General features: G+C 48.4%; 1 protein-coding gene across 1 annotated transcript in view; it reads left to right on the forward strand.

Moving 5' to 3' along the window:
* Positions 1–25148, forward strand: part of LMLN (leishmanolysin like peptidase) — an 87069-nt gene that overhangs the window by 23626 nt on the left and 38295 nt on the right. The window contains exons 2-3 of the mRNA XM_073634512.1: positions 1016–1113; positions 23901–23931. Of these exons, the coding sequence (XP_073490613.1) occupies positions 1016–1113; positions 23901–23931 (129 nt within the window). The remainder of the gene's footprint in view (positions 1–1015; positions 1114–23900; positions 23932–25148) is intronic.

Here is a 25148-nt window from a genome sequence, read left to right on the forward strand (position 1 = left end):
AATGCAAGGAGAAAGATCTGAAGGGGTAAACAAGGTCACCTGATGTCTGTGTGGTGTTTTTCAAAGAATTTTCTTGTGTTCATTTGCTGAAGTGCAGAGTCAGAAGTGCTCCCACTTATAGAAATAGCCCCACTTTAGGAATGAGCCCCAGTTGCAAATGCTTCTCCCAAAAGAAGCTTATATTTATACTGATAGGGATGGGTGGTGGGTGCATTTTCAGTTATCAATCAGGAGGTAATAAAGGTTGGCTGGTTAACAGGGCAAAATTCTTACTTCAGAAATAGACTAGCAAAAGGGCACTGAAGTTAACGGGCAATAATTCTGGGTAAGACGAGGGAGATAATAAAGCATTGTAATGTGGACAGGTCTACAGACGGTTAAGCAAAAATAACATACCAGCTATTATTAAATAGACAAATGAAAAGCAGATAGCAGTGTGTCAGTTTTTGGGTGGAGATGTTTCAGTAGCAAATCATCAACCCTATCACTATCATCAACCCCATCCCTATCATCATCCCTATCATCAACCCCATCCCTATCATCAACCCCATCCCTATCATCATCCCCATCTCTATCATCATCCCTATCATCATCATCCCTAGGGATCCCCATCCTTATCAGCTTCATTCCTATCACCCCCATCCCCATCCTTATCAATATCATCATCATCCCTATCATCATCCCTATCCTCATCCTTATCATCAGCATCATCCCTATGCCAATTATCTTTCCCATCCCAATCATCATCCCCATCCCAATCATCATCCCCATCTCTATCATCACTATCCCTATCATCATCATCCTCATCCCTAGGGATCCCCATCCTTATCAGCTTCGTTCCTATCATCCCCATCCTTATCAATATCATCATCATCCCTATCCTCATCCTTATCATCAGCATCATCCCTATGCCAATTATCTTTCCCATTCTTATCATCCTCCTCATTGGGTACAGTGCCCTGTGTATAGATGGATGATCTCTGTGTCTCCTCACATCTCTCATTTTCTCTAATAGATCATCTACCAAGTCCAGCAGAAGAGCCGCCACCTGTGGAAGAGACACGCCGACCAGCAACTCCGAGTGATGATTCAGTATGACACCAGTATAGACCAGTAAGTGTATCCCTCACTTCCTGTATAGACCAGTAAGCGTATCCCCCACTTCCTGTATAGACCAGTAAGTGTATCCCTCACTTCCTGTATAGACCAGTAAGTGTATCCCTCACTTCCTGTATAGACCAGTAAGTGTATCCCTCACTTCCTGTATAGACCAGTAAGCGTATCCCCCACTTCCTGTATAGACCAGTAAGTGTATCCCTCACTTCCTGTATAGACCAGTGAGTGTATCCCTCACTTCCTGTATAGACCAGTGAGTGTATCCCTCACTTCTTGTATAGACCAGTGAGTGTATCCCTCACTTCCTGTATAGACCAGTGAGTGTATCCCTCACTTCTTGTATAGACCAGTGAGTGTATCCCCCACTTCCTGTATAGACCAGTGAGTGTATCCCTCACTTCTTGTATAGACCAGTGAGCATATCCCCCACTTCCTGTATAGACCAGTAAGTGTATCCCTCACTTCCTGTATAGACCAGTGAACGTATCCCCCACTTCCTGTATAGACCAGTGAGCGTATCCCCCACTTCCTGTATAGACCAGTGAGTGTATCCCTCACTTCCTGTATAGACCAGTAAGTGTATCCCTCACTTCCTGTATAGACCAGTGAGCGTATCCCCCACTTCCTGAATAGACCAGTAAGTGTATCCCTCACTTCCTGTATAGACCAGTGAGCGTATCCCCCACTTCCTGTATAGACCAGTAAGTGTATCCCTCACTTCCTGTATAGACCAGTGAGTGTATCCCTCACTTCCTGTATAGACCAGTGAGTGTATCCCTCACTTCTTGTATAGACCAGTGAGCGTATCCCCCACTTCCTGTATAGACCAGTGAGTGTATCCCCCACTTCCTGTATAGACCAGTGAGCGTATCCCCCACTTCCTGTATAGACCAGTGAGTGTATCCCTCACTTCCTGTATAGACCAGTGAGTGTATCCCTCACTTCCTGTATAGACCAGTGAGTGTATCCCTCACTTCCTGTATAGACCAGTGAGTGTATCCCCCACTTTCTGTCACCTTGCATGGCTCTCACCTATACCATAGCGCTGTACACTGACCACGGGAGCTTACACCGCTGTATAAAATATCCAATAAAATGACATTTCTTCATCAATTTCGGCCAAAATGTTTCCGGCCCCATTTCTTTGGTGAAAGTCCCCCAAATCAGTGTGCATTATTTAGCATGTAGGAAAGTTAACCACTTCAGCCCCGGAAGGATTTACCCCCTTCCTGACCAGAGCACTTTTTACAATTTGGCACTGCGTCGCTTTAACTGCTAATTGCGCGGTCATGCAATGCTGTACCGAAATTTGCGTCCTTTTCTTCCCACAAATAGAGCTTTCTTTTGATGGTATTTGATCACCTCTGCCGTTTTTATTTTTTGCGCTATAAACGGAAAAAGACCGAAAATTTTGGAAAAAAAATGATATTTTCTACTTTTTGTTATACAAAAAATCCAATAAACTCAATTTTAGTCATACATTTAGGCCAAAATGTATTCGGACACATGTCTTTGGTAGAAAAAATGTCAATAAGCGTATATTTATTGGTTTGCGCAAAAGTTATAGCGCCTACAAACTAGGGTACATTTTCTGGAATTTGCACAGCTTTTAGTTTATGACTGCCTATGTCATTTCTTGAGGTACTAAAATGGCAGGGCAGTACAAAACCCCCACAAATGACCCCATTTTGGAAAGTAGACACCCCAAGGAAATTGCTGAGAGGCATGGCGAGTATTTTGCAGCTCTCATTTGTTTTTGAAAATGAAGAAAGACAAGAAAAAAAAAATTTTTTTTCTTTTTTCAATTTTCAAAACTTTGTGACAAAAAGTGAGGTCTGCAAAATACTCACTATACCGCTCAGCAAATAGCTTGGGGTGTCTACTTTCCAAAATGGGGTATTTGGGGGGGGGTTTGTGCCATCTGGGCATTCCATGGCCTCCGAAACTGTGATAGGCAGCGAAGAGTGAAATAAAAAATGTACGCACTTAGAAAGCCTGAAGGCAGTGATTGGTTTTCGGGGTCCCGTACGCGGCTAGGCTCCCAAAAAGTCTCACACATGTGGTATCCCCGTACTCAGGAGAAGCAGCTAAATGTATTTTGGGGTGTAATTTCACATATTCCCATGGCATGTTTGAGCAATATATCATTTAGTGACAACTTTGTGCAAAAAAAAAAAAAAATGTTGTCTTTTTCCCGCAACTTGTGTCACAATATAAAATATTCCATGGACTCGACATGCCTCTCAGCAAATAGCTTGGGGTGTCTACTTTCCAAAATGGGGTCATTTGGGGGGGTTTTGAACTGTCCTGGCATTTTATGCACAACATTTAGAAGCTTATGTCACACATCACCCACTCTTCTAACCACTTGAAGACAAAGCCCTTTCTGACACTTATTGTTTACATGAAAATTTTTTTTTTTTTTGTTGCAAGAAAATTACTTTGAACCCCCAAACATTATATATTTTTTTTAAGCAAATGCCCTACAGATTAAAATGGTGGGTGTTTCATTTTTTTTTTCACACAGTATTTGCGCAGCGATTTTTCAAACGCATTTTTTGGGGAAAAAACACACTTTTTTTAATTTTAATGCACTAAAACACACTATATTGCCCAAATGTTTGATGAAAAAAAAAAGATGATCTTAGGCCGAGTACATGGATACCAAACATGACATGCTTTAAAATTGCGCACAAACGTGCAGTGGCGACAAACTAAATACATTTTTAAAAGCCTTTAAAAGCCTTTACAGGTTACCACTTTAGATTTACAGAGGAGGTCTACTGCTAAAATTACTGCCCTCGATCTGACCTTCGCGGTGACACCTCACATGCATGGTGCAATTGCTGTTTACATTTGACGCCAGACCAACGCTTGCGTTCACCTTAGCGCGAGAGCAGGGGGGGACAGGGGTGCTTTTTTTTTTTCTTTATTTTTTTTTGCTTTTTTATCTTTTTTTTAAACTGTTCCTTTCATTTTTATTTTTTTTAAATCATTTTTATTGTTATCTCAGGGAATGTAAATATCCCCTATGATAGCAATAGGTAGTGACAGGTACTCTTTTTTTGAAAAAACTGGGGTCTATTAGACCCTAGATCTCTCCTCTGCCCTCAAAGCATCTGACCACACCAAGATCGGTTCGATAAAATGCTTTCCCAATTTCCCAATGGCGCTGTTTACATCCGGTGAAATCTAAGTCATGAAATGCTCGTAGCTTCCGGTTTCTTAGGCCATAGAGATGTTTGGAGCCACTCTGGTCTCTGATCAGCTCTATGGTCAGCTGGCTGAATCACCGGCTGCATTCTCAGGTTCCCTGTTGGGACAGGAGAGCCAGAGAAAAACACGGAAGACGGTGTGGGGGGGGTGGGGGGTTTAGGGGCATTCCCTCTCACTGTTTGTAAAAGCAGTCTAGAGGCTAATTAGCTACTAGGATTGCTTTTACATGAAAGCCGACCGCTGGCTGAAAAGAATGATACCAACATGATACCTAAACCTGCAGGCATCATTCTGGTATAACCACTCAAAGTCCAGCAACATACCAGTACGTTGCTGGTCCTTGTTGGGCATATATTGTAATCTTTTTCATGTGGGCTGAATGAAGAGATTGATCGGTGGGTATGCCCACCATTAGAATACCTCCCTTCATCCACCCACTTCTAATAATGGGCATACATGCACCGTTTATATATGCCGAAGCATGGGGGCATCCTCCTGCAAAAGGCAGGAGCAAATCGCTCCTCCACCCACTGCTGCCCCCACGCTTCGGCATATATGCTGAAGTATGTAACTGTGGTGGTGAAATCACCTCCTACAGGGCTGGAGTCATGGCTTTATATATCGTGGGAGCAAACGCTGTTGCTGTCAAGATAAATAAATCCGCGCTGCAGCTGAATGGCGTACCTGAAGACAAAAAAGTGGTTACCAATAAAACACAGTAAACAGTAAAGTATAAAAAAATTGCATACCTGAAAAGCAAACATGATAAAACATAATAACAATAAAACATTGCAGAATAGAATACAGTAAAAAAGAGCAGAACAATAGAGAGAAGGAATAGAGAGGGAGAGAACAATAGAACGACAACTATTTTTGTTTTTTTTATTTTATATTTTTTTGTGTTTTTTATTTTTATTTTTTTTTACACTTTTTTTAGTAACTTTAACTTTTGTAACTGGTTCCAGGTTTGGGTCTCTCAAAATGCGATGGCATCTTGGGAGACCCTGTGAAAGTGTGTCCTAGTCTGTGCAGTGCTGTACCCTACGCTAAAACTCAACTAGTGAATGGTAGTGTTCAAAACATTCACCAATGCAAAGACCAGGATTGTCAGGACAGGAGGGACAACAATACCGGGTGTCACGCCTAAATCCGCGCTTGCTGCAGACACGACATCTTTTTTGGGGGGCTCGTTGGGTAGGGGTACTCTGGAGGACATAAGGAAAATGCCTCTCATGCAGCCGACTGCATTTGGTAGGGGAAGGTGAGGTGGAGCACCGTCTGGAAACAGAAGGGCTCTGACGATCTCTTCCTGGAATTTAAGGAAGGATCCAGTCTGTCCTGAAGCTCTGTATAGCACATGAGCATTCAGCAAAGCCAATTGAAATAAATAAACAGACACTTTTTTGTACCAGCATCTGGCCTTACGGGCAACTAGGTACGGCGCCAACAACTGGTCGTTGAGGTCCACCCCTCCCATATTAAGGTTATATTCGTGGACACAGAGGGGTTTCTCCACAACACCAGTCGCCGTAGTAATTTGGACCGTCGTGTCTGCATGAAGGGAGGTGAGAACGAAAACATTCTTATTGTCCCTCCACTTCATAGTGAGCAAATTATTACACTGCAAGCAGGCTCTCTCCCCCAGCCTAAGACAGGAATCTACAAGCCGCTGGGGAAAGCCCCGGCGATTAGGTCGCACGGTCCCACATGCTCCAATCTGATGATCAAAAAGGTGACTAAAAAGTGGCACGCTCGTATAATAATTGTCCACATATAAATGGTACCCATTTCCAAATAAGGGTGACACCAAGTCCCACACTATCTTGCCAGCGCTTCCTATGTAGTCAGGGCAGTTTGTCGGCTCTACGTGACTATCTTTGCCCTCGTAAACCATAAATCTACATGTATAGCCTGTGGCCCTGTCACAGAGCTTATACATCTTGACCCCGTATCTGGCACGCTTGCTGGGAAGGTACTGTTTATATGACAAGCGGACAGAAAATGTAATCAGGGACTCATCAACGCAGACAACTTGATGGGGGGTAAACAAGTCTGCAAAACGTTGGTTGAAGTGGTTTACGAGGGGCCGAATTTTGTAGAGCCGATCGTATCCAGGGTCTCCACGAGGACGACAGAGTTCATTGTCACTGAAGTGCATGAACCGCAAAATCTGCTCGTATTGTGCCCTGGCCATGGAAGCAGAGAACACGGGCATACGGTAAACTGGGTCAGTGGACCAATATGACCGCAACTTACCCTTTTTATTTATGCCCATGTTGAGGGAAAGGCCCAGAAAGATCTTAAATTCGGAGACCGTAATTGGTCTCCAATCTCTGGCAAGGGAGGACTGGGGATTAGCGGCGATGTGTTGACCAGCGTACAAATTGCTTTGGTCCACAATAGATCTATAGAGATCTTCGGTGAAAAACAGCGAATAAAAATCCAGTGGCGTAAAATAACTGTTTCCACCTGAATTCCGGGTTGGCCAGTGAATGGGGGAAGTACGGGTGCTGCAGAAGTGGTGGTTTCCCAATTAGGATTGGCGAATGCAGCAGGAAGGGCACTATGGGCATGACGGGCCTGTGTTCGTCTTCTTGGTGGCAGCGGGACGCTACTTGTGCTTGCCACCTCACCAGCTTGAACTGCACTTATGGGACTCACCACGTCACCAAGTGTTACTGCAGTGCTGGATATATGACCAGGGTGTACTAGGCCGCTGGTGCTTGCCAGTTCACCAGAAGGAGTAGTGGCGCTAGTACTGCTCTGCTCCATACGAGAGCCCTGCGGTTCTTGCACTTCAAGGACAGAAGAAGAAGTTCGGGGTCTGGTACGCCTGACCTTAGCAGGGACCACAACTCCGTCATCAGAGCTATCTGTCATGGAGCCGCTGTCCTCTACAGGATCGTATTCTGAGCCTGAATCTGACAGATGAGTGACTTCCTCTTCACTATCTGTCATGCTCAGAAACGTGTAGGCCTCTTCACTAGTGTACCTTCGATTTGCCATTTTGGGCTCTAAATTTAGGGGTACACTAGTGAGACTCACAGGAAAAAAAGCTCCTGACTGTTAGCGACTGTATCAAAACGCTACCAACAAAACTGTTAGCGATCGCAGGGGTCAGGCCTGACTCTGTGAACGCTGCAGTTATGTGTTTAGTGTTTTGTAAGTGACAGTGATCGATCGATACTGCACTTGGGTGGGCTGGGCTGGGCCGAGGGGCAAAACGCAGGTGCTAGCAGGTATCTGGGCTGATCCCGCTAACACTGCGTTTTTGGGAACCCTAAACTGCTGGGGACGCTAGTATAGATCAGATATCGATCTGTTCAGATACTATACTACTAATGCCCCGTACACATGGTCGGATTTTCCGATGGAAAATGTCCGATCGGAGCGTGTTGTCGGAAATTCCGACCGTGTGTGGGCTCCATCGGACATTTTCCATCGGATTTTCTGACACACAAAGTTGGAGAGCAGGAGATAAAATTTTCCGACAACAAAATCCGTTGTCGGAAATTCCGATCGTGTGTACACAAATCCGACGGACAAAGTGCCACGCATGCTCAGAATAAATTAAGAGATGAAAGCTATTGGCCACTGCCCCGTTTATAGTCCCGACGTACGTGTTTTACGTCACCGCGTTCAGAACGATCGGATTTTCCGACAACTTTGTGTGACTGTGTGTATACAAGACAAGTTTGAGCCAACATCCGTCGGAAAAAATCCTAGGATTTTGTTGTCGGAATGTCCGAACAAAGTCCGACCGTGTGTACGCCCTATAAGGGAGGTGTATGCTGCGTGCGTGGGTGTTAGCGGTATCGGCGCTAACCTGGCGCTGCCTGGGGCGATGCAGACCCTATCTGACCCTAAAAACCTAACTTATATCACCGCCGGGCGATCAGGGGGTTAAACCTTTATTAGGTAATAAACGGCAGGTGCCCTGACACTATATTAAACTAACTAACTAACCAGCGTCACCCATAACAGTTATACGGTGATCAGTGGTGAAAGGGTTAACTAGGGGGCAATCAGGGGGTTAAAACCTTTATTCGGTAGTATATGGGGGTCCCTGACGCTATAAAAAGCTGACGGCGAACCTAAATATTTACCTCCCTAACAGGGGGGTGATGGGGGGTGAAAAGTGTGCCTAGTGTGTTCTACTGTTAGTGTAGTGTTTGGTGCACTTACTTGATGTCTTCTCTGCTCGGCGCCGGAACGAAAGGATCGGCTCGAGGAGAGATGACATCACTTCCTCTGCCTCTGTTTACATTACAGAGGCAGAGGAATGATTTCATTGGCCGGGAGCGATCGCGAGGGGGTGGCCAGGAATGGATGGCCTCCCCCTCACCTCCTATCGCTGGGGGAGAAATACCGACCGCCTCGGGCACGGGGGGGGGGGGGGGTCCGATTGGTCCCCCCGCCCGTGAGAGGCAAGTAACGTACCTGTATGTTACTTTGCCTGCCCGTGCCATTCTGCCAACGTATATCGTCGTGAGGCGGTCGGCAACTGGTTAATGGGTTATATATCTGATAATCGATCAATCGTGATGTACTGACGGCCGATCTCATTTCTTGATGCCCCTAAAATGCCAGGACAGAACAAATACCCCCCAGTGACCCCTATGTGGAAAGTAGACAGTCCGAGGTGTTTAGTAGGAGGCACGGCGGGTTTTTCGACGTTATTATTTTTTTCTCACAATTTTTGGGGGAATAAAAGAAATTAATCATTTTTTTTTCCATAGTGTGACCAGCGCAGTACAGCGCCATCTTGTGTCTGGTGTGATATGAATTAGGGGCACTGACTGGTGACAGGATGTCAAGAAAATAATAATACATTTTTTTTTAATTTAGTTTCTAAACATTTCTTTGTCTTCTTTTAACATTTCTTTCTTTTGTTACTATTTTTTTTCCCATCATTGTCTCTCATTGTCACCACTATACGATGTGGGGGATGGTCAGGGATTTATTTTTTGCACTGATGATCACTGATATAAGCAATCTTTTTATCGATCAGGGACGGCTTTCTATTTGTGACATTTTGCTTCTTGTTGACACACCGGGATCGGCTTGAAGATCGCCGCCCGTTATGACTTTGGCGGTAAATACCGCGGGGGTGGGGGTGTTGCTGCGGCTAGATGCCATAACCCCGGTGTGTTGCCCATTGATTTTAATTGCACCTCAAAGGCATTGATTTTCCCCCCGATTTGTCGTAAAAACACGCAAACAGAATTGCAGGACGCCCTTCACCCAAAAGAAATACAGGAGCTTTTTTTGGGGTAGGGGCGTCCCGCGATTCTATTACCGCGATTGTCGCCGCCATACACAGAGATGTGAATGGAGCCTTAAGGCTGGGTTCACACTGATGCGATCTGCCGAATCGCACCAGATTCCTGTACAAAAGATATGAAAGTTCAGTGCAGTGCGAATCGAGCCTTACATTATGTGTGGTTCAATTCACAATGGATCCGCACCAAAAACGTGCACTCGCATCGCATCGCATCGCACGATGCTCAGGTGTGAATCCAGCCTGACTCCTCAGGGGTGGGGCCATTTCAGATCCCTAGACACTCCGATGATCCAGAGGAAGGCAAACAAAAACCCCCAAAGGGGAAAAAAATTCCTTCCTGACCCCCTAAGGCGATCGGATGGTCCCTGGATCATCAATGTAGGGCGCCCCGTTACATATTTAGTGTTGCTGAACAAAGAGACAAGTCCATGTAGTTCATCTCTCTGTAGAATGCTCAGAATATAGAGACGGGGCCACAACATCAAGGGGGCCCCATCCAGAAACACGAAGTCGGACATTTAGGGTTCCCATTTTGGGACAATCTAGTAAGACCTCGATTTTTGCAATTTCATATGTGACGTCGGCGCATGTACTGCGCACGCATGGACTGGCCACATTTCTGAGGACCGTCCAGAGAGAGGTGTGATCTCAATCTCCAGCGCCCAGGGTGAAGATGCCAAACTGCGCCCCCCCAAGATGTAAGAGCACTGTGTGTCAACAAAACAAGTGGCCCCCTCCACCTCACATAATAACTGCGCCTGGGGCAGTCGCCCCTCCTGCCCTCTCTCGTTGTCCCATGATGCTAGGAGCTTCCTAAGCCCAGCTATGAGGTCAGACGGGCGCCTCCTCCACCCCTGCAACTGTCCAACAACATGGCTAGGAAGGAGGCGGGCACTGTCCCATGATGCTAGGAGCTTCCTAAGCCCAGCTATGAGGTCAGACGGGCGCCTCCTCCACCCCTGCAACTGTCCAACAACATGGCTAGGAAGGAGGTCGGCACTCTCATGAGACAAGTGGCACCAAGAAGCACTTTCCTGAGACAAAGATCGGCAAGAGGAATGCAGAGGACCCCCCAATCCTTCTACATTGCTCTTACCGACCTTTGTCTCAGGAAAGTGCTTCTTGGTGCCACTTGTCTCGAGAGAGTGCCCGCCTCCTTCCTAGCCATGGGGCACCAATTCATAGGTCCCCTGTGAACGGAGCCTCCCCCCCCCCCATAGCCCACTCCTCCTCCACATGTCCTGCCTCTAAGGGGGTGGAGTTTGAGTTTGCACCTCTCTCTGGATAGCCTTCCAGATTGTGGGCAGTCCACTCATGAGTACATGAAGATGGATTGTTCACTATTGCAGTATGGAATGATCAGACTGAAGATGGTCCGTTCCATACTGCCATGTAGTATGATCCATATGAAGTATTGGATATTGTACTTCGGATGAATTCGCATGAATGGGAACGATTCAGTTTTGCTCTGATGAATGATCTGAATGAAGATAGACCATTCCTTCTTGCTCTGAGGTCGTACCCGTTCCGTACTGCCATGTAGTATGATCCATATGAAGTATTGGATATTGTACTTCGGATCGATTCGCATGAATGGGAACGATTCAGTTTTGCTCTGATGAATGTCCCTCCTGTCCCCCCAATGTCCCTCCCAACCCCCACCCCATGTTCCTCCTGTCCCCCACATCCCCAATGTCCCCCCCCATGTTCCTCCTGTCCCCCACTTATCCTCAATGTCCCTCCTGTCCCCCCACTTATCCTCAATGTCCCTCCCCCCCAATGTCCCTCCTGTCCCCCACTTATCCCCAATGTCCCTCCCGTCTTCCCTATGTCCCTCCTGTCCCCCCCCATGTTCCTCCTGTCCCCCCCTTATCCTCAATGTCCCTCCTGTCCCCCCACTTATCCTCAATGTCCCTCCCCCCAATGTCCCTCCTGTCCCCCACTTTTTCCCAATGTCCCTCCCGTCCTCCCCATGTCCCTCCTGTCCCCCCCCATGTTCCTCCTGTCCCCCACTTATCCCTCCCATGTCCCTCCTGACCCCCTCATGTCCCTCCTGACCCCCCACTTATCCCCAATGTCCCTCCTGTCCCCCACTTATCCCCAATGTCCCTCCTGTCCCCCACTTATCCCCAATGTCCCCCCATTTATCCCCAATATCCCTCCTGTCCCCCCCCAATGTTCCTCCTGGCCCCCACTTATCCTCAATGTCCCTCCTCGCCCCCCACTTATCCCCAATGCCCCTCCTCTCCCCCCACTTATCCCTAATGTCCCTCCTGTCCCCCCAATGTCCCTCCCATCCCACCCACCATGTTCCTCCTGTCCCCCACTTATCCCCAATGTCCCTCATGTCCCCCCTCCCATGTTCCTCCTGTCCCCCACTTATCCTCAATGTCCCTCCTGTCCCCTCAGTGTCCCTCCCCTCCTCCCACTTATCCTCAATGTCCCTCCCAATGTCCCTCCAATGTTCCTCCTGTCCCCCAATATCCCTTCTGTCCCCCACTTATCCCCATTATCCCACTTATCCTCACTTATCCTAACTGTCCCCCCTCCCCTCCCACTTATGCCCAATGCCCCTCCTCTCCCCCCACTTATCCCCAATGCCCCTCCTCTCCCCCCACTTATCCCCAATGCCCCTCCTCTCCCCCCACTTATCCCCAATGTCCCTCCTGTCCTCCCACTTATCCCCCCTCCTCTCCCCCCACTTATCCCCAATGTCCCTCCTGTCCTCCCACGTATCCCAAATGTTTCTCCTCTCCTCTCCTCCCATGTATCCCCAATATCCCCCACTTATCCCAAGTAACCCCTGTCTCCCCACTTATCCCAAACATCCCCCCACTTAGCACCAATGCCCCCCTCCCCCACTTAGCACCAATGTTCCAACTCTCCCCCAAGTTAGAAATTAGCACATTGCCCCCCCCCCCCCCGATTTAGCACCAATGCCCTATTAACTTAGCACCGATATCATTGCCTATACCCCCTCATTGCACTAATGCCCCCTCTCCCCACCTAACAACATTGCACTCCTACTGTAAGCTGTAGTAGCCCCTCTCTCTGATACTTTGTAGGTGGGGAAGAGAGGATTTGGGGGTGGGAGGAGAGCTCTGTACTGGAAGGGGAGTTGTAAACTGTCCTGTGAGACATGCATTTCTGAACCCTGCAATCTGTACGTAGCACACTCATGAACTCTGCAGTGCATTCTCTACGCAGCGCACTCCTGAACTCTGCTCACTCTGCGTAGCGCACTCCTGAACTCTGCTCACTCTGCGTAGCGCACTCCTGAACTCTGCTCACTCTGCGTAGCGCACTCCTGAACTCTGCGTAGCGCACTCCTGAACTCTGCTCACTCTGCGTAGCGCACTCCTGAACTCTGCGTAGTGCACTCCTGAACTCTGCTCACTCTGCGTAGCGCACTCCTGAACTCTGCGTAGTGCACTCCTGAACTCTGCTCACTCTGCGTAGCGCACTCCTGAACTCTGCGTAGTGCACTCCTGAACTCTGCTCACTCTGCGTAGCGCACTCCTGAACTCTGCTCACTCTGCGTAGCGCACTCCTGAACTCTGCTCACTCTGCGTAGCGCACTCCTGAACTCTGCGTAGTGCACTCCTGAACTCTGCTCACTCTGCGTAGCGCACTCCTGAACTCTGCTCACTCTGCGTAGCGCACTCCTGAACTCTGCGTAGTGCACTCCTGAACTCTGCTCACTCTGCGTAGCGCACTCCTGAACTCTGCGTAGCGCACTCCTGAACTCTGCTCACTCTGCGTAGCGCACTCCTGAACTCTGCTCACTCTGCGTAGCGCACTCCTGAACTCTGCTCACTCTGCGTAGCGCACTCCTGAACTCTGCTCACTCTGCGTAGCGCACTCCTGAACTCTGCGTAGCTCACTCCTGAACTCTACTCACTCTGCGTAGCGCACTCCTGAACTCTGTTCACTCTGCGTAGCGCACTCCTGAACTCTGCTCACTCTGCGTAGCGCACTCCTGAACTCTGCTCACTCTGCGTAGCGCACTCCTGAACTCTGCTCACTCTGCGTAGCGCACTCCTGAACTCTGCTCACTCTGCGTAGCGCACTCCTGAACTCTGCTCACTCTGCGTAGCGCACTCCTGAACTCTGCTCACTCTGCGTAGCGCACTCCTGAACTCTGCTCACTCTGCGTAGCGCACTCCTGAACTCTGCTCACTCTGCATAGCGCACTCCTGAACTCTGCTCACTCTGCATAGCGCACTCCTGAACTCTGCTCACTCTGCATAGCGCACTCCTGAACTCTGCTCACTCTGTGTAGCGCACTCCTGAACTCTGCTCACTCTGCGTAGCGCACTCCTGAACTCTGCTCACTCTGCGTAGCTCACTCCTGAACTCTGCTCACCCTGCGTAGCGCACTCCTGAACTCTGCTCACTCTGCGTAGCGCACTCCTGAACTCTGCTCAATCTGCGTAGCGCACTCCTGAACTCTGCTCACTCTGCGGAGCGCACTCCTGAACTCTGCTCACTCTGCGTAGCGCACTCCTGAACTCTGCTCACTCTGCGTAGCGCACTCCTGAACTCTGCTCACTCTGCGTAGCGCACTCCTGAACTCTGCTCACTCTGCGTAGCGCACTCCTGAACTCTGCTCACTCTGCGTAGCGCACTCCTGAACTCTGCTCATTCTGCGTAGCGCACTCCTGAACTCTGCTCATTCTGCGTAGTGCACTCCTGAACTCTGCGTAGCTCACTCCTGAACTCTACTCACTCTGCGTAGCGCACTCCTGAACTCAGCTCACTCTGTGTAGCGCACTCCTGAACTCTGCTCACTCTGCGTAGCGCACTCCTGAACTCTGCTCACTCTGCGTAGCGCACTCCTGAACTCTGCTCACTCTGCGTAGCGCACTCCTGAACTCTGCTCACTCTGCGTAGCGCACTCCTGAACTCTGCTCACTCTGCGTAGCGCACTCCTGAACTCTGCTCACTCTGCGTAGCTCACTCCTGAACTCTGCTCACCCTGCGTAGCGCACTCCTGAACTCTGCTCACTCTGCGTAGCGCACTCCTGAACTCTGCTCAATCTGCGTAGCGCACTCCTGAACTCTGCTCACTCTGCGGAGCGCACTCCTGAACTCTGCTCACTCTGCGTAGCGCACTCCTGAACTCTGCTCACTCTGCGTAGCGCACTCCTGAACTCTGCTCACTCTGCGTAGCGCACTCCTGAACTCTGCTCACTCTGCGTAGCGCACTCCTGAACTCTGCTCACTCTGCGTAGCGCACTCCTGAACTCTGCTCATTCTGCGTAGCGCACTCCTGAACTCTGCTCATTCTGCGTAGTGCACTCCTGAACTCTGCGTAGCTCACTCCTGAACTCTACTCACTCTGCGTAGCGCACTCCTGAACTCAGCTCACTCTGTGTAGCGCACTCCTGAACTCTGCTCACTCTGCGTAGCGCACTCCTGAACTCTGCTCACTCTGCGTAGCGCACTCCTGAACTCTGCTCACTCTGCGTAGCGCACTCCTGAACTCTGCTCACTCTGCGTAGCGCACTCCTGAACTCTGCTCACTCTGCGTAGCGCACTCCTGAACTCTGCTCACTCTGCGTAGCGCACTCCTGAACTCATTGCACTTTTGAGCTCATTACTCTGTATGTAGTGCACTCCTGAGCCCTGTACTCAGTACATAGGACAGTCCTGATCTTTGCACTCAGTGCGTAGTAGAATCGTAATCTTTTCTCTTTGTATTTAGCACACTCCTAAGCTTTGCACTCTGTACGTAGCTCACTACTGAATTCTGCATGGTATATGCAGTACACTCCTGAGTTCTTCACTCTGTATGAATTGTACTCTGAACTCTGTACCTAGCGCTCTCTCCTAAACTTTACACACTGTACACAGGGTACTCCTGATTTTTGTACTTGGTACATAGCATTATCTTGATCTTTGCACTTTGTATATAGCACACTCCTGATCTTTGTACTCTGTACGCAGTACACTCCTGAACTCTGCACTCTGTGCAGAATGCACAAGTAGTATTTAACAATGCTCCATTAAGACTCTCCCACTCTTAGGGGGTGGTGGTGTGGTTAAGTTTCTGCACCTATTCTCTGAGAAAAAATGCCCTGCCTATAGGATGTCCGCAGTCTCTGACCATCCCTTGTACTATGTCTGCAGTCTCTGATCATCTCCTGTATTATGTCTGCAGTCTCTGACCATCTCCTGTACTATGTCTGCAGTCTCTGACCATCTCCTGTACTATGTCTGCAGTCTCTGATCATCTCCTGTATTATGTCTGCAGTCTCTGATCATCTCCTGTATTATGTCTGCAGTCTCTGATCATCTCCTGTATTATGTCTGCAGTCTCTGATCATCTGTAGAATCTTTGCAGTTTCTGACTGTCTCCTGTAGTATGTCTAGCGCTAAATAATATGCACAATCCTTACATCTGGGTTATTATTGGCTGTCTGCTCTGCTGTATATAGGTGCTCCTCGTTTTGTACAACCTAGACCTCTGATTGGCTGCCCGCAGCCTTTTATTATTGGCTGATACTGAGAAGATATCTCTTTGACTACTGTAACCAAAGAGATATCTCAGATCTAACCAATAATAAAAGACTGCAGGCGGCCAATCAGAGGCTCAGGCTGTGAGTGGAGGAACCTGGGCCCCCATTCTTGGGTGCTAAAAGCCCACAGGTTGGGGGACGCAAATTACTTGCCTTGCCCCGGGTGCTGACAGCTCACGCTACGCCACTGTATAGTATATATCCTCCTCCATTCCTCACCATACACGGCTCTGATAGTTGCACTGACAATAACTCTGCCATACAATGGATTCTTTGTTAGTTTAAACAAACCTCATATTATTGGGGGGGGGGGGGTTGAATTCACAAACATCATTAATTGGGGGAGGGGGTGAATTCACAGACATAGGGGGGTGAATTTACAAACATCAGTTATTGGGGGGGTCCCCTATTTCTGGTATATATCCTCCTCCATTAGCAGACCATTCCTCACCATACACGGCTCTGATAGTTGGACTAACAATCACTCTGCCATACAATGGATTTTATATTATTTTATATAGACAGATGGGGCTTTCTTATGGGGGATATAATAATATTATAAAATATTGGAAATCAATAATCTCCATGGATTTAATGCACAATGTCATCTTCTGAATGTGTTTGGTGAAGAAATAGCAGATCGCTGTCTATGATTTATTCTCAGATTTAGAAGAAATTTGTTTCCCTGACTTTCTGGTAAAAATGAAAATAGGGGGGAGGGGGGAGCACCCCAAAATGACTCCATCTGGGAAGGTCGGCACCCCGAGGTGACGGCTCATTTCTTGTCTCGGGGGGGGATTTGATTTAAATCATACATTTTAGAGAGCAACTGTCATCTCTGACCCGCCGCCTCCTCTGACCCACTGTTGGCTCCTCCTCTGACCCGCTGTTGGCTCCTCCTCTGACCCGCTGTTGGCTCCTCCTCTGACCCGTGTTTGCCTCTGACCCGCTGTTGGCTCCTCCTCTGACCCTCTGTTTGCTCCTCCTCTGACCCGTGTTTGCCTCTGACCCACTGTTGGCTCCTCCTCTGACCCGCTGTTGGCTCCTCCTCTGACCCGCTGTTGGCTCCTCCTCTGACCCGTGTTTGCCTCTGACCCGCTGTTGGCTCCTCCTCTGACCCTCTGTTTGCTCCTCCTCTGACCCGTGTTTGCCTCTGACCTGCTGTTTGCTCCTCCTCTGACCCGTGTTTGCCTCTGACCCGCTGTTGGCTCCTCCTCTGACCCGCTGTTGGCTCCTCCTCTGACCCGCTGTTGGCTCCTCCTCTGACCCTCTGTTTGCTCCTCCTCTGACCCGCTGTTTGCTCCTCCTCTGACCCGCTGTTTGCTCCTCCTCTGACCCGCTGTTTGCCTTTGACCCGCTGTTTGCTCCTCTGACCCGCTGTTTGCTCCTTCTCTGACCCGTGTTTGCCTCTGACCCGCTGTTGGCTCCTCCTCTGACCCGCTGTTGGCTCCTCCTCTGACCCGCTGTTGGCTCCTCCTCTGACCCGCTGTTGGCTCCTCCTCTGACCCGCTGTTGGCTCCTCCTCTGACCCTCTGTTTGCTCCTCCTCTGACCCGCTGTTTGCTCCTCCTCTGACCCGCTGTTGGCTCCTCCTCTGACCCCCTGTTTGCTCCTCCTCTGACCCTCTGTTTGCTCCTCCTCTGACCCGCTGTTGGCTCCTCCTCTGACCCTCTGTTTGCTCCTCCTCTGACCCGCTGTTTGCTCCTCCTCTGACCCTCTGTTTGCTCCTCCTCTGACCCTCTGTTTGCTCCTCCTCTGACCCGCTGTTGGCTCCTCCTCTGACCCTCTGTTTGCTCCTCCTCTGACCCGCTGTTGGCTCCTCCTCTGACCCGCTGTTGGCTCCTCCTCTGACCCGCTGTTTGCTCCTCCTCTGACCCGCTGTTTGCTCCTCCTCTGACCCGCTGTTGGCTCCTCCTCTGACCCGCTGTTGGCTCCTCCTCTGACCCGCTGTTGGCTCCTCCTCTGACCCGCTGTTGGCTCCTCCTCTGACCCTCTGTTTGCTCCTCCTCTGACCCGCTGTTTGCTCCTCCTCTGACCCGCTGTTTGCTCCTCCTCTGACCCGCTGTTTGCTCCTCCTCTGACCCACTGTTTGCTCCTCCTCTGACCCGCTGTTTGCCTTTGACCCGCTGTTTGCTCCTCTGACCCGCTGTTTGCTCCTTCTCTGACCCGTGTTTGCCTCTGACCCGCTGTTGGCTCCTCCTCTGACCCGCTGTTGGCTCCTCCTCTGACCCGCTGTTGGCTCCTCCTCTGACCCTCTGTTTGCTCCTCCTCTGACCCGCTGTTTGCTCCTCCTCTGACCCGCTGTTTGCTCCTCCTCTGACCCACTGTTTGCTCCTCCTCTGACCCGCTGTTTGCCTCTGAACCGCTGTTTGCCTCTGACCCACTGTTTGCTCCTCCTCTGACCCGCTGTTTGCTCCTCCTCTGACCCGCTGTTTGCTCCTCCTCTGACCCGCTGTTGGCTCCTCCTCTGACCCACTGTTGGCTCCTCCTCTGACCCGCTGTTGGCTCCTCCTCTGACCCGCTGTTTGCCTCTGACCCGCTGTTGGCTCCTCCTCTGACCCGCTGTTTGCCTCTGACCCGCTGTTGGCTCCTCCTCTGACCCGCTGTTTGCTCCTCCTCTGACCCGCTATTTGCCTTTGACCCGCTGTTTGCTCCTCCTCTGACCCGCTATTTGCCTTTGACCTGCTGTTTGCTCCTCTGACCCGCTGTTTGCTCCTTCTCTGACCCGCTGTTTGCTCCTCCTCTGACCCGCTGTTTGCTCCTCCTCTGACCCGCTGTTTGCTCCTCCTCTGACCCGTGTTTGCCTCTGACCCGCTGTTGGCTCCTCCTCTGACCCACTGTTTGCCTCTGAACCGCTGTTTGCCTCTGACCCACTGTTTGCTCCTCCTCTGACCTGCTGTTTGCTCCTCCTCTGACCCACTGTTTGCTCCTCCTCTGACTCGCTTTTTGCTCCTCCTCTGACCTGCTGTTTGCTCCTCCTCTCACCCGCTGTTTGCCTCTGACCCACTGTTTGCTCCTCCTCTGACCTGCTGTTTGCTCCTCCTCTCACCCGCTGTTTGCCTCTGACCCACTGTTTGCTCCTCCTCTGACCTGCTGTTTGCTCCTCCTCTGACCCGTGTTTGCCTCTGACCCGCTGTTGGCTCCTCCTCTGACCCACTGTTTGCTCCTCCTCTGACTCACTGTTTGCTCCTCCTCTGACCCACTGTTTGCTCCTCCTCTGACCCGCTTTTTGCTCCTCCTCTGACCTGCTGTTTGCTCCTCCTCTCACCCGCTGTTTGCCTCTGACCCACTGTTTGCTCCTCCTCTGACCTGCTGTTTGCTCCTCCTCTCACCCGCTGTTTGCCTCTGACCCACTGTTTGCTCCTCCTCTGACCTGCTGTTTGCTCCTCCTCTGACCCGTGTTTGCCTCTGACCCGCTGTTGGCTCCTCCTCTGACCCACTGTTTGCTCCTCCTCTGACTCGCTGTTTGCTCCTCCTCTGACCCACTGTTGGCTCCTCCTCTGACCCGCTGTTTGCTCCTCCTCTGACCCACTGTTTGCTCCTCCTCTGACCCACTGTTTGCTCCTCCTCTGACCCACTGTTTGCTCCTCCTCTGACCCGCTTTTTGCTCCTCCTCTGACCTGCTGTTTGCTCCTCCTCTCACCCGCTGTTTGCCTCTGACCCACTGTTTGCTCCTCCTCTGACCTGCTGTTTGCTCCTCCTCTCACCCGCTGTTTGCCTCTGACCCACTGTTTGCTCCTCCTCTGACCTGCTGTTTGCTCATCCTCTGACCCGTGTTTGCCTCTGACCCGCTGTTGGCTCCTCCTCTGACCCACTGTTTGCTCCTCCTCTGACTCGCTGTTTGCTCCTCCTCTGACCCACTGTTTGCTCCTCCTCTGACCCACTGTTTGCTCCTCCTCTGACCCACTGTTTGCTCCTCCTCTGACCCGCTTTTTGCTCCTCCTCTGACCTGCTGTTTGCTCCTCCTCTCACCCGCTGTTTGCCTCTGACCCACTGTTTGCTCCTCCTCTGACCCGCTTTTTGCTCCTCCTCTGACCTGCTGTTTGCTCCTCCTCTGAACCGCTGTTTGCTCCTCCTCTGAACTGCTGTTTGCTCCTCCTCTGAACCGCTGTTTGCTCCTCCTCTGAACCGCTGTTTGCTCCTCCTCTGAACTGCTGTTTGCTCCGCCTCTGCACACATCTTTAAAAAATCATTTTAGGCCTGAAGATAACACAAAACCCCCAAATATTATATATTTTTTGAAAGCAGACACCCTAGAGAACAAAATAGCGGTAGTTCCGATTTTTTTTTTTTTTTTATGTCACACGATATTGCCACAAAGGTCTGGGAAACGCAAAATTTCAGTAAAAAAAAATAGTAACGTGAATTTTAGGGCAAACAAATGCAATAAATTAACCAAATTTTTGGTAAAATATACAAGACGAGGTTGCACCGAGTAAATAGATACCCAACATGCCAAACGTTACATTTTTGTGCGCCCGTGAAATGGCGTCAAACTTCAAAGAGAAGTATGGGTTTGGGGCTTATTGTAGAATCATACTTACCTCGGTGGATGCTGCATCTGTCCCCCTGCGCCTCTGCACTGAGAACCGAGCGATCGAACATCGCCGATTGTCTCAGTTCTCTCAGCTCCCCGAGCAGAGAGCTGCTGACTGTCAATCAGCATCTCTCCCCGCTCTGCTGCCCCCTACGCTCACTGGAGCACTGAGCTGTGGAGGGGCGGGGAGCGGCTCGCTGAAAGGCTGAGGCGGGTGTCAGTCCAGGCACCTGGTGGATCCAGACTTTATTGTCGGGATGACGCTGTACCTCGACTGATTCCAGTGACGTCAGCAGAGAGCGGACTTCAGAACACTCTCTGCTGAAAATGGGTCACAGGAGTACAAAACGGAGGAGAAGCCCAGCCAAACCAGCTCAAGCTGGACTTCTCCTTTTTAGTACCCTATATTTTCTATAGGGGATGTTCAGAAGCCCCCTATAGGTATCAGTTTAGTGTTATGGAGGAGGTCTGGTGTTAGAATTATCGCTCTCACTCCGCTGTGTGCGGCGATATGTAACGTGTAATATAATAATATTTTCCATCTAGGAGACAATACTTATTTGTACCAAGTGTATTTTTTGTATATTCTGATGTTGTTCTTAAATAGTCAAATTGCAATTTCGATGCAGATATTGGCTTTTTATAATATTTAGTAAATGACAATTTGTTATAAATCATTACTTGGTTGTGTGCCGTTATCCAGTTGCCCTTAAAATCCCAATCCTTCTTTGGGGGACCACTTCTTACATATTTAGAATAATAAGCTGTCAGGTTAGTAAAACGGCGATATCAGAACAGATTTAATCATACAGTTTGTAGTGTACATAGAGGAATATTCCTAAACTTTGTTTTATCTCATGGTTACTGTGACATTGTGTGACTATATCAATGCATTGCGTGCTATCTCAGCTTGCAGAGCTTGGATTCGTTGAATGAGTTTACCAAAAATTTAAATATTGCAGAATATACAGCCTCATGGTACATAACTAAGGTCCATTTCATGCCCACCCCATTAATTTGTTCAGATCTTCTTGTAAGGTTTCCACATCCCGCGGAGAAATGATTGCCCCGCTTAGCTTAGTATTGTGTGAAAACACAGAGATTGAACTGTTTATCCCATCCTCCAGATCGTTTATGAACAAATTAAACAGGATTGGTCCCAGCACAGAACCCTGGGGGACCCCACTACCCACCCCTGACCATTCTGAGTACTCCCCATTTATCACCACCCTCTGAACTCGCCCTTGTAGCCAGTTTTCAATCCATGTACTCACCCTATGGTCCATGCCAACGGACCTTATTTTGTACAGTAAACGTTTATGGGGAACTGTGTCAAATGCTTTTGCAAAATCCAGATACACCACGTCTACGAGCCTTCCTTTATCTAGATGGCAACTCACCTCCTCATAGAAGGTTAATAGATTGGTTTGGCAAGAACGATTCTTCATGAATCCATGCTGATTACTGCTAATGATATCATTCTTATTACTAAAATCTTGTATATAGTCCCTTATCATCCCCTCCAAGAGTTTACATACTATTGATGTTAGGCTAACTGGTCTGTAATTCCCAGGGATGTATTTTGGGCCCTTTTTTAAATATTGGTGCTACATTGGCTTTTCTCCAATCAGCTGGTACCATTCCAGTCAGTAGACTGTCAGTAAAAATTAGGAACAACGGTCTGGCAATCACTTGACTGAGTTCCCTAAGTACCCTCGGATGCAAGCCATCTAGTCCCGGTGATTTATTAATGTTAAATTTCCCAAGTCTAATTTGAATTCTGTCCTCTGTTAACCATGGAGGTGCTTCCTGTGTTGTGTCTTGAGGATAAACACTGCAGTTTTGGTTACTGAAGCCCCCCGATTCACTCGTGAAGACTGAGGAGAAGAATAAATTCAATACCTTCGCCATCTCCCCATCCTTTGTAACCAGATGTCCTTCCTCATTCTTTATGGGGCCAATATGGTCTGTCCTCCCTTTTTACTTTTTACGTACTTAAAGAATTTCTTGGGATTTTTCTTACTCTCCTATGCTATGTGCCTTTCGTGTTCTAACTTAGCCTCCTTGACTACACCCTTACATTTCTTATTGCATTCTTTGTACAGTTGGAATGCTGATGATGTTTCCTCAGCCTTTTTTTTTTTTAAGGCCTTCTCCTTTGCTTTTATATGCATTTTTACGTTGGCGTTAAGCCACCCAGGACTTTTATTATCACTTTTAAATGTATTACCCTTTGGGATGCATTGGCTAATTCCCTTATTTAATATGCTCCTAAAGCAAACCCATCTCTCCTCCGTGTTCTTTGTTCCTAATATTTTATCCCAATTTATATCTTCTAGCAACGATCGTAGCTTAGGGAAGTTGACTCTTTTGAAATTCAGTGTCTTTGTATTCCCCTTATGTTTCCTATTTTGTGCGATTTATGCTGAATCTTAAAATTATGTATCTTAAATAGAAAACTATCCTTAGATAGATTTTTACGCCAAAAGCATTTTTTTTTAATAAATTTGAAAAAAATCTGATTTAAATAAAAAAAAAAATCTGGTTTAAATTGAATAATAGTTTTTTTTTAAATGTATTTTTTTATCATCGATTTTTAGCCACCCTGCTTGGCACAGATTTGTGGATACCAGGCTGGTATTGATGGGGGGTTAAAAGGGCATAGAGATGAGTGGGGGCTTTCTTGCCCTCACTCGGCTTCCTGCCCAGCAACAGATTGGATCGGCTCCGGGCTAAACGACAGGTCCGGTAAGCCCAGAGATGACCGGGAAGAGAGAGGGGGCAACTTCTGTAAAAGTGATCCCTTAAAAACGGTATTTAATGTCAAAATAATGACATAAATGTAATGTGGGGGGTCTTAAAGTGGTTGAGGGGTCCTGAGACTTTTTAAAGCCGAGTGCAAATCCTCCATTGTTAGTGGAAGAATGTTACCTGGAGGAGTAAAATTGCATTGCACTGAAATTTCATTTAGTGCAATGGCTAGATGCACTATAATACACTCCAAAACAACACTGAGCCAGTCACATCAGTCTCTGTACCAGAGGAGCTTGCACTCTGTCCCCTCCCCCACATACTCACACACTATCAGGGAGTCGGAGGTGGTGTGCGGTCTCTGTACAGGTAGATGGCGGTAGGTGACCACACTGATAGCTCAGGTTATATGGTCAGTATGTGTGTGTCAGCTGTGATGTCATTTCCTCTAATGGTTTCCTCTTTGTGTTTTGTAGTCTGGTGCTGGTGAAGAAGAGACTGGTGAAGGTAAGATGTGATGTATATTCTCCTCCAGATGAAGAATAAATCTATTATGTAATAAACCATAACACTGCCCGGGGGGTGCAATGCCAGGATCCTGCAGACTTCCAGTTCTCTGGGAGGTACTCCTATACCTCCCGTACCATCCATAAATCTATACCCCCCATACATCTATACCTCCCGTACCATCCATAAATCTATACCCCCATACATCTATACCTCCCGTACCATCCATAAATCTATACCCCCCATACATCTATACTTCCTGTACCATCCATAAATCTATACCTCTGTACCATCCATAAATCTACACCCCCCATACATCTATACCTCCCGTACCATCCATAAATCTATACCCCCCCATACATCTATACTTCCCGTACCATCCATAAATCTATACCCCCCATACATCTATACCTCCCGTACCATCCATAAATCTATACCCCCCCATACATCTATACTTCCCGTACCATCCATAAATCTATACCCCCCCATACATCTATACCTCCCGTACCATCCATAAATCTATACCCCCCATACATCTATACTTCCTGTACCATCCATAAATCTATACCCCCCATACATCTATACTTCCTGTACCATCCATAAATCTATACCCCCCCATACATCTATACCTCCCGTACCATCCATAAATCTATACCCCCCATACATCTATACCTCCCGTACCATACATAAATCTATACCCCCCATACATCTATACTTCCTGTACCATCCATAAATCTATACCTCTGTACCATCCATACATCTATACCCTCCGTACCATCCATAAATCTATATCCCCCATACATCTATACTTCCCGTACCATCCATAAATCTATACCCCCCCATACATCTATACCTCCCGTACCATCCATAAATCTATACCCCCCATACATCTATACATCCTGTACCATCCATAAATCTATACCCCCCCATACATCTATACCTCCCGTACTATCCATAAATCTATACCTCCCGTACCATCCATAAATCTATACCCCCCATACATCTATACTTCCCGTACCATCCATAAATCTATACCTCTGTACCATCCATAAATCTACACCCCCCATACATCTATACCCTCCGTACCATCCATAAATCTATACCCCCCCATACATCTATACCTCCTGTACTATCCATAAATCTATACCTCCCGTACCATCCATAAATCTATACCCCCCATACATCTATACTTCCCGTACCATCCATAAATCTATACC

The sequence above is a fragment of the Aquarana catesbeiana genome, linkage group LG06 (assembly GCF_042186555.1).
Source record: "Aquarana catesbeiana isolate 2022-GZ linkage group LG06, ASM4218655v1, whole genome shotgun sequence".
In the NCBI taxonomy this organism is placed as follows: domain Eukaryota; kingdom Metazoa; phylum Chordata; class Amphibia; order Anura; family Ranidae; genus Aquarana; species Aquarana catesbeiana.